The 14,719-nt window shown below is 43.4% G+C and overlaps 1 protein-coding gene across 1 annotated transcript; it reads right to left on the reverse strand.

Annotated features, from left to right (window-relative positions):
• Positions 1-631: 631 nt before the first annotated feature.
• On the reverse strand, positions 632-4,176 carry LOC104535468 (lysozyme g-like). Its single transcript, XM_010178985.1, has 5 exons — positions 4,134-4,176; positions 3,217-3,306; positions 1,935-2,131; positions 1,541-1,679; positions 632-762 (listed from the first exon to the last, which is right to left on the reverse strand). Exons 1-5 carry the CDS (start codon positions 4,174-4,176, stop codon positions 632-634), a joined length of 600 nt encoding a protein of 199 aa, XP_010177287.1.
• Between the last annotated feature and the right edge of the window lie 10,543 nt (positions 4,177-14,719).

Consider the following 14,719-nt stretch of genomic DNA (forward strand, 5'->3'; position numbering starts at 1 on the left):
TCTGTGCAAGGCTGCTTTTCACCCTGAAGATGTCTCCAGCCCTACCACAGCTGTGAGCTCCCAGGGCTCAGGAGACTAGCAGAGACATGGTTAGCATTGCCCTCCGCAAGGCTAGCTGCACAACTGGTGCAGAGACCAAAGCCTTGGCAAGAAGTCTCTTCATTGCTCTGTAGCCAGCACAGTCAAGAGGAAGGAAGACTTTAACTTGGGGACTTCATCCCCCTGTTGGCCAGGGAGAGGGAAGGAGGTGGATAGAGGATATGGGAAGAGCCAACAGATGCCCAGGAAGAGCTGCTGGTGTGCCCGTGCCTGGGGTATTGCATAAGCAGCCCTGGGTTCAGCTTCAAAGGGGAAGAGGCACCTTCCTCACCTGACACTTAAACATGGCTGGTCTGTCCCTATCTGATTTTCAAAGGCCTCAAACTTGTGGTATCTTTTCCCCTGGAAGGCAGCACTGAACTCGCCCATCAGCAAGTGGGGAGCTGGGGTTTGTTGGAGCCAGCAAGGTGCTGTTGTCATTGCCACCAGCATCGGTCCTGCCAGGAGACCTGAGGAACTGCTCTGGGTGCTAAGATCACTACTGGGCTAGTCTATGTAGAGGAGAGGCTTGGTGACGGTGCAGGTTTATGAGCTAGAACCCATTTCTCTTAAAGTACTGGGCTCGTCTGATCACACTGTTGACATAGTAGTCATCTCTGTCACAGGGGTCGTCCTCATAGACCTGGAGGTTGCCCATTCTTGCACGGTAGGTGCAAATTCCCCCTGGAAATAGTCAAGAAAGAGTTGATACAGCATTATAGGTGAGAAATAGAGATTTAAATGTAAAAATTCCTAGCCAAAATGACCATGCATCTCACCAAACCTATGCAACCGCTGTGCTGAGGTCTCTCAATTTCTTCCTTCCCCAGTGGCTTTTGTTTGGTTGATTTCTACCTTATTTATCCACTTGACAGACATTTCACTTACAGGATGAACAGATAAGAGGATAACTTGAGACCTGTGCATGTTCACTGAGCACAATGCCTTTTCCAGGGAATTTAAGGAGGGCCTCGATCTCTCCATTTACCAGCAGTGACCCAGCCACTCAATGTAGTGGCCCTCTGTGGGCATTTGTCACTGAAGTCAAGGGACAATCTGCCAAGGCTGTGCCTGATACCTTTGCCCACCTCTGCATGGGGTACCTCCATGCCGCTGTGGTAGCTCCCACACTGGGATGGTTTCCCACTGCTTCCTACTGCAGCAAAGCTGCCAAGAAGCTTGGTGTCCCAATTCAGTCTCTACTCTGCAGGTAGAAATGTGGAGGCCCAGTGGACAGTGCTTTGAGCTGGGAGGCTGCATCTATATTCAGACCTCTTGCCAGTCTGCTGTTTTGGGATTGCCTCTTTTAAACTAGAAAACTCTTGGGTTTGTTTTTTTTTTGTAAGAGATGCTGTAAAATCCACCAGACTCATGCCCTTTTTCTCTTAAAAGTGAGACCAACAAATGCACAGCACTGGCATCACTCCGCGTGTCCCTTTCTAGTACATAGCCCACAACGTACCTCTCAGCTGCTGGTCCCAGGTCCAGGTAGGATGTCTTGCCCGTACTTCATTAATTGCAAGAACCAGCCTAGTTGAGCCCTGATTTATGTGGTCTTCACTGTCCCACACTCCAACAGGTTGGTATAGCTGCCTGCCAAGCTGGAAAAGTCAAGCAAGAAAATGGGTTTCCCTCTGAACACAACTACCACTGCAGCTTCCCCCTCTTTCTTTGTACTCCCAGGCTGTGACTCATGGAAGTGACCTTATTCGGGACAACACTTAGGCACAACCTTTGATGTAGAGGGAATGCATTTAAGTGCTGTCTCCAACACAGGAGAGTCCTTTGCTAAGGTCAGGCCCTGGGATATACACTACATTACTGTTGTGTTACTCATACTTATCACCCTGATGTACCTGCATCAAGCCGTACTTCTGCCGTCCCTGGTCCCAGCCGTCGTTCAGGAGGAGGCCGACGCGGCTCTCCTGCGAGATGATGGCAGCGATGAGTGCCGGGTCCAAGCACAGGTTTCTGGCTACTCTCTTAATCGGGATCTCGTATTTCCTCAGGCGGACGATGTCTGCTTCAGCAGTCCTCCGTATCGTGGCAAGTCCTATGGCATAGGAAAAGGCGAACTTACACACCCACCCCTTCAAAACCCTCTCTTTCCCCTTGAGTGGGTGCATCAAAGGAGTAACTCAAGTTTGGAAGAAAACGTAGCTACACCAAGTTGGGCAGTGGCACTTAAGGAATAAGCACAGCCCTATCGGCTCTGACTGTGGTCAGGGAGCTGCTGTACCAGTACCCAAGGATGATGAGGGGAAGACGGCAGCTTCTCAGCAGGTGGGACCACCTGTTCATGGTCCTTTTTTGTTGCTGCACCATTGGAAATATAGCTCTGGAGTTGGAAAAGTGAAATTTCAAATTGCATTTGAAAAAATTGAGAGATATGTTACTACTGACTGACAAAACTGCAGTAACAGCTACGTTGTTAGTCTATGTATAGACAGGTGGGTTGTTTTTTTTTTAAAGTAATTTGGGAACAGTTTGGAAATAAGCAAGCAGGTTCAGATCCATGCTGGGACACCTGCAGTCAGATGTCTGCCCTAGAGATGCCTATGTCTGAGATATGTGGCAATGTACCTGGCTGTCTCAGCAGTATGAACCTGACGTGGTCAGCTGTGCAGTGGCATGAGGCAATAACAGAGAGAAAGAGGGAAATGGAAAGGAGTTACCAAAAAACAGGTCACCCAGAGGTAAGGTGGCTACACACCTGAGACCTTCCCCCGCAAACTGTGTTTCTGGCAAGTCACCACTGGCCAGCTCAGCCGACACACCAGCACTCAGGACCTGGCTCTGTGCATCTTGCCTTCGAGCAGATAGGTCCAGGGATTTTGTGAGGATGCTGATGCTAAAGTCCTGGCTGATGAAGAAGCTGTTTTTACTGAAAAAGGGTTATACTGTTTCCCTTTGCTTAGAGGGTAAGGATCCTGACTATGAGACCTGAAATTTGTTCTCTCACTTCCCATCAGCTATGGAGGCTTCACAGCACCTGCCATTTTGGGAGAGGAGGTGTTGCTATCTCCCATTCGGCTAATTGAGTAGCTGCACCACATTTAATTTGGCAATGACAGAAGGCAAGGCATCTTTCTGTCAGGTACAAATAGGTTGACAAATAAAGCAGTGAATGATACCTACCACAGTCTGGGGCTCTTACAGGAGTACAGGAGATCGTGGGGGCTTGAAGAACACTGATATCACCATAGCAACTGTAACTCATGGATGGAGCTGAAAAATTAAATGGAGGTGTTTGAACACATAAGATCTCAGAGCAATTATCATACAGCGTGCTGCAAGTGCATACAAATCAAGCATGAGGGATTCATCCAGACCTGCAATCCACATCACCTTGTGTTGGGTATACTTGCATGGTTGCCACTGATCTCCATCAGTGACATTATCAAAGAAAGATAGAAAACAGAAATTTGTTTATTTTCTAATTGAATAGGTTGAAGTGAATGAATCTAATGACAATTTAGATGAATAGGTCTCTGCTCCATTAGGTCCAAAGGCTGGTGTGCGAGAGGGGAACCACAGCCTCTGCATTTACTTCAGACAGCTCTTCCCATTCAATGCCTCCCAATGTCCAGGACCCCTTGGATGATGGCTGGTGGTATGCAGCTGGGAGTGTCTCCTGTGTCCCTCCATAACTTGGTAAGGGATTAATTGAGGAGGATGCTTTCCTCAGCCTGGGAAAACTGCCCTGCTTCCTCAATACCTGAGGAATAAATAGCCTCCGTCAAACAGCTTGCCACATTTGTGAGATCATTTTGGTGTAGGTGGAGAGACCAGACAAGGTTAGTTGGAAAAATCAAGAGAATGTATGTCTGTGACTCCCTTTTGGTGTCAGTCCTATACCTTAGAAGTGCTAGTTTAAAGGACACGTGTGGGTGGCAAGCAGCCTCATATGGCAGCTGAGGACCTTCAGCCACACAGGGTTTTACAGCACTACACAGAAAGGGGACCTCTGGCCTGACCGCATGGCCCCTCAGTCCCTCTCCAAACAGTTCCTGGGGGTGCTTTCGACAGCAACCCAAACTCAAACCCTAACTCACCGACAAGGGCCAGAAGGCCAAGCAGGAGCAGTGCGGAGATCATGGTGATGGCTCTCCTCGGCTGCCCCAGGAGACCTGGAAACACAGCAGTTTACAAAATGTAGAGAGATCGGTGCTGATTTTCAACAGCCCTGTAGCAAGTGTTGGCTGTCAAAAGCTCCCACCCCGAGCTACCAGACAGGGATAGCATTAGCTGAAGACAGGTTCAGGAGAGGAGGCACCCTCTTCACAGCACGCTCCCCCACACCTCCAGCACAGGATGCAGCCTCCAGCTTCAGAGAGCAGTGGTGGGAGGAGAAGCAAGTGATGGGAGCCCCATCTGCTCCTTAATTCCTTCTTGTTCGGGTGGTACAGGCTCCTCCTGCATCTGAACATCTCTGTCATCTCAGGTGCCACTACACCGTCACATCGAGAGGCAAGGGCTGAGCCTAGGGACCTCAGGAGTAGGGAGGCCCCTGTCGCAGCCTAAGCCAGCAGGGATTTTTCAGCCCCTGTCACTTCATATCGCTTGCTCACACAGCCCTCCCTGAACACCCATAGTGTGTCTTTATGATGAGAAGGTGCTGTACATTTGCTTTACATATATATGTGTTTGAAGTCTAGTAAGTGCACACATCCTTTGCCTCTCTGTTCAAAAGGCAACAGGATTTTTGCTTGGCTTTTGGCAAAATGAGTTTTCAAAAATCAAGTAATATGACCCTTAATCCTCTGCTAAGAGCATGCAAGGCAAAGATTTTGCTGGTGAAATAATACTTCTGCATGAATTCATGTGTGTGATAATGGCAGCTAATCACTTTAGTAATAAATGTATCTGTTGTGCTCATGAAATCCCAAAATGTCATTGGGTAGTAGCTATCAACTAGAAAAAGCATTGACTGTGCTTGCCTTGCTGGTGAATGCATTTAAACTGAGCAGTTTTTATGGCTTACAAATTTGGATTTTTTTCTCCAAGAGGGTTTCAAATATCACACCACAAGTCTTATAGGCAATCATAACGCAATGCTATTAATACTTGAAAATGTCTTATTGATTTTAATGATGTGACCTTTTCTCTAGCCTCTGTTTCTACTGCAAAACAGACCGCATGGATGCACAGACACAAATAGTCCACCGCTGTAATTGCAAAGACTCCCTTGTCCTGAGCGAGCCTATTCTGGCCAGCAAATGTCCACAGCCAGAGCCGGGTACAGGCAGTAGCTCAGTTTGATCTCTAACACTGACACTGAGTATTTGCAAGCCCGGATCCATATAGCTTGACCCAATATCTATGAATTCAATGGAAAATCCATACAGGGCCCCATTGAAAGCTACAGGCTATAGCTGTTTCCACGTGCAGGAAATCGACAGGTTATAAAGCTTTACGTTATCAGCCTTTTTTCCCCCCTTCCATCACAAAAGTCCTCCCAGGCCTTAGGTAGAAACAGCATCATAATCACAATATTGACAAAATGCTAAATCAAAACAAAATCAAGACTTTTGGCTCTAAATAAATATTCTATGAGTGAATTCAGACTCACCTGTCTTCAGTCAGCCTTCCTCTGAGGCAGGTCACTTGATGACTTTTATATATATGCGTATGAAAAGGTACCCACCCTACGGGCTTTGGAATGTTAATTCCTACCCAGTGTGATGACGTTTGTTTTAAAATACAATAAGCAATATATATTAAGAGCTTAGAACTCTTAAGATTCCTTTCATCCAAAGATTTGCACAAGCAGTGGTTACTAAGACTCAGGACAACTCTGACAAGAAATAAGTACTGGTTTTCCTCCATCAATGAGCGCATTGATGCACAATAAATGACTTGCAGAAAGCATCACAGTGAATCAGTGGCTGAGGCCAGGCAAGAATCAGATCTATGTCTAGGGCTTTCCTTGCTTTGTATCTCAGATCAGTCTGGACACATTTCTGGAAGGGTTTTTGTCTTGTTTCTTCAATGATTTCAGATTGGCAAGCTTTTAACTGAGTATCATACTTAAATATGAATTCCAAACAGGACAAAAAGCATCTCACTGCTTCATTGCGTGCAGCAAGCCTGATTCAGGAGGGTGACTTGAATACTTTGAGAGCAGAGGCATGGTTTGACTTTCAGATTTGGAGAGGCAGGATGCTGCAGATGAAAGGAGGAGGAAAGGAACGGATCTCTCAGCAGCTGAAGCCCGTGGGTGCACACAGAGGGTCCCTGAAAGACTTGCACCACGTGGCCAAGACACTTTTTGTTTATGTAAAACATATGAATTGCTTGGAGATTGAAAGATGGTCTGGGAGGCCAATGTCCTCTAAACCTGCCTCCGTCCCCACATTTTTCTCCTCCCCAGACTCTGCCCAGCATGCATAAAGGCTAGGAAAGCAAGATATCTTTATTTCCAGTAGCTTTTTCTTCATTATTTAAAACATCACAAATCCACCTATTCCCTATTGCTCTCTTCTGGGCTTGAGACATGGTAGGTAGGAAACACTGTTTTGGCCAGATGCTAACTACAGGGTTCAAAACCAAGCGACGGTTATCTGTCTGTAAAGTGCAGAAAGTGACCAAGTGGGCCTTGTCACCTTAAAAATCAATAAACACAAATATGGACTTGGATCCTGAGGTAGTATGAAGGAGGGAAGCTTCACTAGAGAACTGAACAACTAGCCCTGTTGTTACAAGAGGGTTGAGATACGAGTTAAGGTAAGCTTTAATATAAAACTCCTTTATGTGGGTGAAATACGGAAATAATAGACAGCTTCCCAAAGATTACAAGGCAAGGTATTCATTTTTATGTACAAACTTGGTATCTCACTGTGGTATCTCAGACTAGACTATCAATTATTTTACTGAGGTTTAACATTTTAAATAGTAAAAGGTAATGTTTGTCATAATGTGAGAGTAAGAATCTATGTAGTATCTTTGGAAATAACAGGTAGAAAATAGAGACACCACAACCACAGTGTGGCTTTTATCCTTTCAAAAGGAAATAGTGACTGAAGAAATGCTGGAGGGGAGGTAAGTCAGAAGAAATGAGCTGGGAAAAGGTCAGAGTGCATGGACAGCTTGATGGCAGCAAACCCAGTAGATATTATTCATTTGCCTTCTATAGAAAAAGATAATCTGTATTAAAAAGAGAGGTGTTCTCTCAAATAGATTAAAATAATTTAGTATTAACATCCAGTTACCTTTCATAAAAATAGTATCATGCTAGCGATAATAAACCAGTGTTCCTGCTACTGAACTGTGTTCATGCTGTTGGCTTGAGACCTTTTTTTAAAGAGTAGCCTCTGACCTTAGGTAAGATTTCTTTCCTCATGCGTTGGCCTCTTGCTGATGGTCCTTAAGGTAAAGTCTTGAAAGTCACTGTTTGTCTTTGCTATGTATTTTCTCTCTCATTTATTACACATGTAATCACAGATTTTCTGTATTTCATGGTGCTGTCCCATGAATTCTTCATGCCTGCTCTGCATTGCTATTTATTTACTCACTGAATGGCAGATGTTGTAAGTACAATTATTTGTATCTGTGCTGCTGTAGGCTCTTAGGTCCCTGGGACAGATTCCTTATATTCACATTATTTCCAGTATAAGCCCAAATAAGTAACTATTCTTTTTAGCAGCATTATGAATGGGACTTTTTGTTGCTAAAAATCTCTTTATCCTCACAAAATTTGTCGACTGCCTTTTAAAGTGAATGCCGAAAGCAGGCAGCCTCTATGGAAACAAGGTCTTGCTTACAGACGTTGAATGGGGCAGGGGTCTGAGCCAGTGCACTTGTCTAAGGCTCCGCGATGTAAATGGGACCTGCAAGATGTTAGAAAACTCGATCTTCTGGGGCTGTAAACCCAGAGCATTGGATTCAGGTGAACCACTCAATGAGAGTATGCTGCATCTGTCACTAGTACAGCACAATTTCTCATTTTTATGAGAAATTTTTTGATAGGTTAAAGAGGGGATGAGGTAGAAGTTGTGTATACGACAAAAACAACTCTTTCTAAGTGGCCAGACTTCATAAACAGGTATCCAGGAATGTGCTGAAAACATTACCTTCTTTCATAACACTACTGTACCTCTTTTTATATTTTTCTTTATTATTCTCAGTATTTTGTTTAGAAGCACAAGTTTTTGGATTCAAACGACACTGCAAGACTCTCATTTAGAAGGCCAGCAAGTTGCTATCCCTCACGGATGACAGTAGGGAAAATATGTGAAAGCCATGGAAATACAACGTAATTATGAAACAAGTATTAAATTAAAAGGACACAAATGTTATAATTAAAAAACCTTAAAACCGCAAAAACAACTGTATAATTTTAAACCCATTTTACTGTTGTGTAATTTTTAAACATAAAGGATGCCAGTGCATACTCTCCTTCTGCTGTATTTTGGTCAGCACAGCGTGTGACTGGGAGAGAGTGGATAGAAAGCCAACAGAAGTGGAGAAGTTCACTTATCCAGTGGTATCTGCATCTTCTTAAGCTTAGGAAGCAGGAAAGCTTCCTGGTATTCACAGGGCATCCTGGCAATAAGCTTGCACCACAGGCACAGCTTCTCCATGGTCTTTTGCTGACACTGTTTAGTTACACTGAGCTAAACAGATTGGAAAGGGGTCTACAGGAAAGCTGGGGGAGGACTTTTTACAAGGGCAGGTAGCAATAGGATGAAGGGGAATGGCTTTGAACTGGAAGAGGGTAGATTTAGACTAGATATTAGGAACAAACTCTTTACTGTGAGGGTGGCGAGACACTGGCACAGGTTGCCCAGGGAAGCTGTGGATGTCCCCTCCCTGGAAGCGTTCAAGGCCAGGTTGGACAGGGCTTTGGGCAACCTGGTCTGGTGGGAGGTGTCCCTGCCCATGGCAGGGGGGTTGGACCAGATGATCTTTAAGGTCCCTTCCAACCCAAACCATTCTGTGATTTTATGATTGTATGACATAAAATGCTACCCAACAGAATGGCATTTTCCATTTGTTTTACATAAACTAGAAAGGAGTGCACCCAAGATCTAAAGCACAGCAAGGTTCAGTACCACCATTTTTTTCCTAACCACAGATTGTAACGTTTTTTTTCCCCTCATGCCAAACAATCTACCAGGGCGGTCTTTTTTTTTCTCCATTCCGCTTAACAGAGATGTGATCAAAATGGAGCAACCTTTTGAAAAGCACTGCATGTGCTATTCTCCTTCAGGTCGAGGGTGATATCATCACATTTCACTGGGCGGTAAGAATGCTATCTAAAATTACCTGGAACAATACTTGTACTAATTACTGTCTCTGTTGTGAGTTTCAACTCTGGTTTCATAACATCGGCAGGCAGATGCATTTCTCAGGTTGTTCCTTTTGTTTGAAATGTAATTATAGGTCACACCAGGTATTCACAGACTTTGTAACTGCTTTATAGGGAAGCTGCCCATGACAGCTGACACAGGTTGGATGCCTACCACTAACCAGCCAGTTAAGGATACATCTGTAGCATCATCCCAAACAGACCCTCTAGAGCTGTCTTTCCCAACTTTTAAAAGGGATACAGCCAGTTTTGTAATTACATTTTTATAGATTGTATTTTCTACATCTAGTATACCTGTAAGTAATGACAGCAAAGTTCCTTAAGCTTGTAAGGCATGAGGCTCTCAGTTTTCATTGCGTTCAGAAGTGAATGGGCCTCAATCTTTCTTTACGTAGCCTTTCTGAAGAATGAAGGCGGGCACTGAAATGACATCCTGCTCTGCACAAAACATCTCTCTAGCCATCTTGTAAAACAGCTGAGAATAAAAGTGTTTATGAGGGAGGGAAAAATTATTTTCTTTCTGCTCTCTAAAATGATAACTTTGAATTTTACTGTAGGAAAAGGGTTCTAGCAAAGAGGTCACTGGACTGGATCTTACGAGACCTCAGTTCACATCTCAGCTCAAAGATGCATCTATCACCTGAAGTGATTTATTTGAAGTCTGAGCCAGGAGAGGGTTTATGCTCATAAAGCACAAAACAAGGCACTGTCATGCTCTGAAGCTGTGTTCCAAGTTCTTGGCTGAGACATAATTCCACTCCTGTTTGAGTAAAAAGTGGTCCAGCCAGAGGAGCTTGGTCTTTATGTCCCAAAATCTGGGCTTTGGACTCTGCATTCCAGTGCCAAAATCTCTGGGTGAGTTTACAGCCCACTCATATATTTACACATAAAAAGTGGCTGCAATGCCCACTTTGTTTAAACCAGCCATGGCAGAAGCAAAACCAGTCTTAGAAGATAGGTTCACAAAGGCAGAAACCTACACTAACCCTCCTTTTCTGTAAATCATTTACACCCCTCATCAAGATGGGATGCCCACGTGTTCATTCTTCAGCCTGTTGAGGTTGTGGTGCCACACAGCAGAGAATGCCAGAGCCACGGGGGAAGTTGGTGGGAATTGAATAGAGCAGCCCTATATCACCTGTAGGGACACACTTGTATCAGCGTCCTGTTCCTGAGACTGCCTTGGTGTTTCATATTGAACAGCAAGGGAGGGAGAAAAAAAAAATCAACATAGTATTTTGTAGTAAGTGTGGGAAATACACAAAGTACTGGGAAACAGGAGGAAAACCTCATCTCCTCTCAAATCCAGAAACTACAAAATCACACTTCTGCTTGCTCCCTCTTTCTAGTCCCACAAGCCTGATACTGTGCTGTATAAAGCTTCAGAGGCAAGGGTAGAGAGGAATGCCACACTTGGGTACATTTTACAGCCGCTCACTTTGGCCATGCTGAAGTCTTCTGGATGCCTTGGATCCCACCCCAGGGCACCAGCTGCTGGAGAGGACAGACACACCTAATCCCAAAATCTGGACTCCAGGAAGAGACTGGAGCACCTAATTCTTGATGTTCCTAGGCCCTTCAGTAGAGCTAGTCTTGGTTTAGTTTCTCACATACAAAATGAGGATAGTACATTCATGACTCACAAGGATGTCAAACTAACATCTATTAATAATTATTAACTTTACAGATTAATCATGATAACTATTAAGAGCATGTGTGCTTGGCATTCATGATACAAAGCATTGAGGCCTGCCAACATTTTAGAAACCAAACAGGAAACAGTTCAGACTATTTTTCTAGGGCAGCACACTAACAAAAGAAATAATTGGTGATGAGGGAGTAGATCAGGAAGGGAATTAATTTGGTTTTGTGTGCTACAGTCATCTGATTTGCATACAGTGTCATCTTGGGAAAACTCAATGGTTACTGAAGATTGCATGGTTTCTGAAGATTGCATGGTTTGTGAAGCAGGTAAGTTAATTTTGAAGCCTTTTTTATAAGAGCCGCATGTTGAACTCATACCACCAGGCAGATGATGTCTGAACATGCTGTGTTAAAAAAGATAACGTAGATTAACAAAGATTGAACACCGAGTTGACACAGCTACATGGCTTGTGGATCAATGGTGGATATTTTTGGGCAGCTCAAGCCATGGCTGTAATTGCTGATTCAAAAACTGTAGCCTTAGCATATGCACCTCATGGGATCTGCAGAAGCAAGATTTCTTAACTACCCCCTTTTACTAACAAGCATGAAACATCTCTCAGCAGTATATATGCACTTAAAATTAATCCACCAAATTTGGGTGATGCTCTGGTCTCTCATGTACTGCTATAGCCAGTTTGATACGTTAAACTGATGAAAAAGGTAAGGGCATGCAGCATCCCATACAGAATGGTTCTCTTCAGGGGGACAGATAACAAGGAACATCTGAGAGACTGGGATGTCTTGGATCACCACAATCATAGGCTTAACACTGGAGGCTTGAAAGCATGATCCAAGAACAAAAGATCAGAGTAGCAATGTGAGCAATTACTTCAGAGCAGTAATTAGCTCAAATCTAGTGGAACCTATTTATTTATCCTTGAAAGGGGGCTCAGGGGTAACATCCCCCTCAAAGCAGCTCTAAAAAATTCTGCTGTAACATCAAGTCCCCTCCATTTCCGACACACAGAGAGGCTTGCCTGAAATTCTGGAGCATAACCCTCACTCTTGAACTGGTGTATACAGCTCTTCTAAAAGACAGATGAACCCACTGCTGACAGAATTCCCTTTGAAAAAGTGGAAAACACAGCTATTGAGTATGCAATGAGTACAAAAGCCGATGATTTCTGCACCAGCTTGTGCTTGTGTGCGTGCGTGCGTGCTGGAGAGACAAAATAACAGCATCCATCACACTGGCTTGAGGACACTGGCTTTAGTCTTACATGGAAGACAAAGGGTTGACTTTAGAAACGGTACTGTTTAAAGCCCAACTGTTTTGTAGAAAAGCATTCCTTTAGAATTTCTGGATGGGAAAGAGCGCAATGTGGATTACTTGTAAGAGAGGACTGGAAGGCATCAATTCACCTTTTAAGTCAGCCTCTCTCTATGACCCCTATCACACTTGCACACAATCCAACCTGCTCATGAGGTGTGAGAGTAGCTGCTCTGTTCTTGCCCATTCCAGAGTTTGTTTCTCATCCCATCTCTGTCAGGGACCAGACTTCTCCACACTTCCCAAATCTCAACTCAGCACTTCTAGGGAGATTGAGCAGACCATCACAAGCATAGTGTGGGATCAATCAGCAATCAAAGAGTGCCCAGACAAGTCCAAATAATCTAGCATTAGGAGCTGAACAGCACTGATCTTGTTTGGTTATTGTTGTCCTCGTGCATTTCTTTAATGATTACTTCATCTAAGCATCAAGCACAGACCTAAGCACTAGTCATTACTAGAGTTACGTGCTGAGTTCATGCATAAGCCCTGTAACTTCAAAAGCTGTCTGTGAATGTTTCTCATCTCTTGATTGTGTAATAACCTTTCATGGCTAATGCACACCAGACCAGGTACCATTCTGTGATTAGCCTAGGCTCAGGAACCTTATTCAGTCATGTCCTTACATGCCTCATCTGTCTGCTGTAAGCAATCGCATGCAACCTGCATCCTTTCTAGATATTGCATATCATCATCATCACCACCATCTTTTCATCTATCAACTGCATTGCCACTAAATCCCTGTTGAAAAACTCAAGCATTAAGCTTTTCAAGCCTGTGCAGCTGACATTTTTTTGAGTCAGTGTTCTCTCGTTTGTTTAGTCTTCTGGTGTGCTGACCCAGGTCTTACTATCTCGGACACTTCACTATTTAATCTGCACTGCAAAATTACTGAGCTCTACCATAGAACAAAATTTTGCTCTTTACTGCTCAAACTAGAAGAATTTTCCAGTTTTTAAAGAACCCAAGTTTCAGCCAAAATAAAATTCTTGGATTTGGATTGTCCATCTCAAGGTAATACATTCAGGAAGAATGGAGATTAACGACAGTTTTAACCTTCATTCAAGACAAAAATGCAGAAAGCAGACATGCAAGTAAAGAATTGAAGCAGACAGATCTATGAGACTGCTACTTCAAAATAAATTTAAACTTACTAGTACAAACAGTCTCAACTTCCCCTTTCACACAAACCATGCATTCCTGAAGACTCCTTGTATCAGCACTGGTGTGCGTGCAGCTGTGTTACAAGCCAAATGAAGGAAGAGGTCCAACTGAAGATTAACCTAGGAAAAAATCAGCAGCTTAAAGTGCCATGAAACCACAGACTCCAACTCAGATTTGCACTGAGTTGGTAATGGGGCTATTCACACACAGAACCGAGTAACCTCGAACAACACACCCTGCTGGAATCCTGGCAAGCCCACAGTGTTTCTACACAGCACGCGACCACGTTAGACATGATTTTGTATTTCCACAGCCTATTCAACATAATTAGGACTCAGAGGTGAGTCCCGATAAGTCATTCTTAGAAATACTGTTGGAACACTGGTTTCCTAAATTAAATGTCATGGAAACAAATGAAAGAAAAAAAAAAAAGCACTTTCTAGTGCACTTGGAGAGTTTGTGCATTAAAAAGATTAACTTGGAGCAAGCCTCCTTTATGCTTCTAGTAGATTAATGGGCAGCTGTGCCCATCTCAAGCTGATTGCCTTCTCAAAACGTTGTCAGAATGTTAGACTGGACTGTAAGTAGTTTTCTAGAAATCTAGAAAGAGCAAGTGTAACTTTCTGATGGATGTTATTAAAAGAAAAAAAATAACCCATAGCACCTAGACCACCTTATTTGAAAGGATGCAAAAATCAACATTAGAATTAAAATAATTTTATTTCAATGTACATGAACAGAAACAAAATATAATTTTTTAAACTTACTTACAGAGATAATATTGCTGGGCTGGCCCAATCACAAGTGTTCTTTACTACGAGGCAGAAAGACTGACTAGACCCACTTCACTGCTTTTTTGGGCCAACTGGATTCAAAGTACCACCTCAAAAGGGTCCTTCAGCACACAGCAAACTTTTATTTTAAAAAAAAAACACAAAAAAACCCAAAACAAAACAAAAAAAAGAAGAAAGAAAACTCATCAAGTCTTCACCTAGCCAGAAATATTACATTGTATTCCAAGGAAGATCTCCCTTGAAAATTCTGCCCATTACTGAAGAACAGTACACAGTATGCGGCACTATATCTAAGCTTAACGGATCAAGGTTTCTCCCAAATGCTTTTCTCTATTCTACTCTCTTGTACAAAGCATCTGTTATAAAATCCACACATTCAAAACCACAGAATTATAC

The sequence above is a fragment of the Mesitornis unicolor genome, unplaced genomic scaffold, assembly GCF_000695765.1.
Source record: "Mesitornis unicolor isolate BGI_N332 unplaced genomic scaffold, ASM69576v1 scaffold5482, whole genome shotgun sequence".
NCBI classification, from domain to species: Eukaryota; Metazoa; Chordata; class Aves; order Mesitornithiformes; family Mesitornithidae; genus Mesitornis; species Mesitornis unicolor.

Coding starts and splice junctions, on each gene's coding strand:
- LOC104535468 (XM_010178985.1), bottom strand. CDS start 4,176: ATGATCTCCGCACTGCTCCTGCTTGGCCTTCTGGCCCTTGTCG. Junction 1,680..1,934: donor AGAAGTACGGCTTGATGCAG/GTACATCAGGGT, acceptor TGACTTTTCCAG/CTTGGCAGGCAGCTATACCA. Junction 763..1,540: donor CTGGGACCAGCAGCTGAGAG/GTACGTTGTGGG, acceptor GACTATTTCCAG/GGGGAATTTGCACCTACCGT.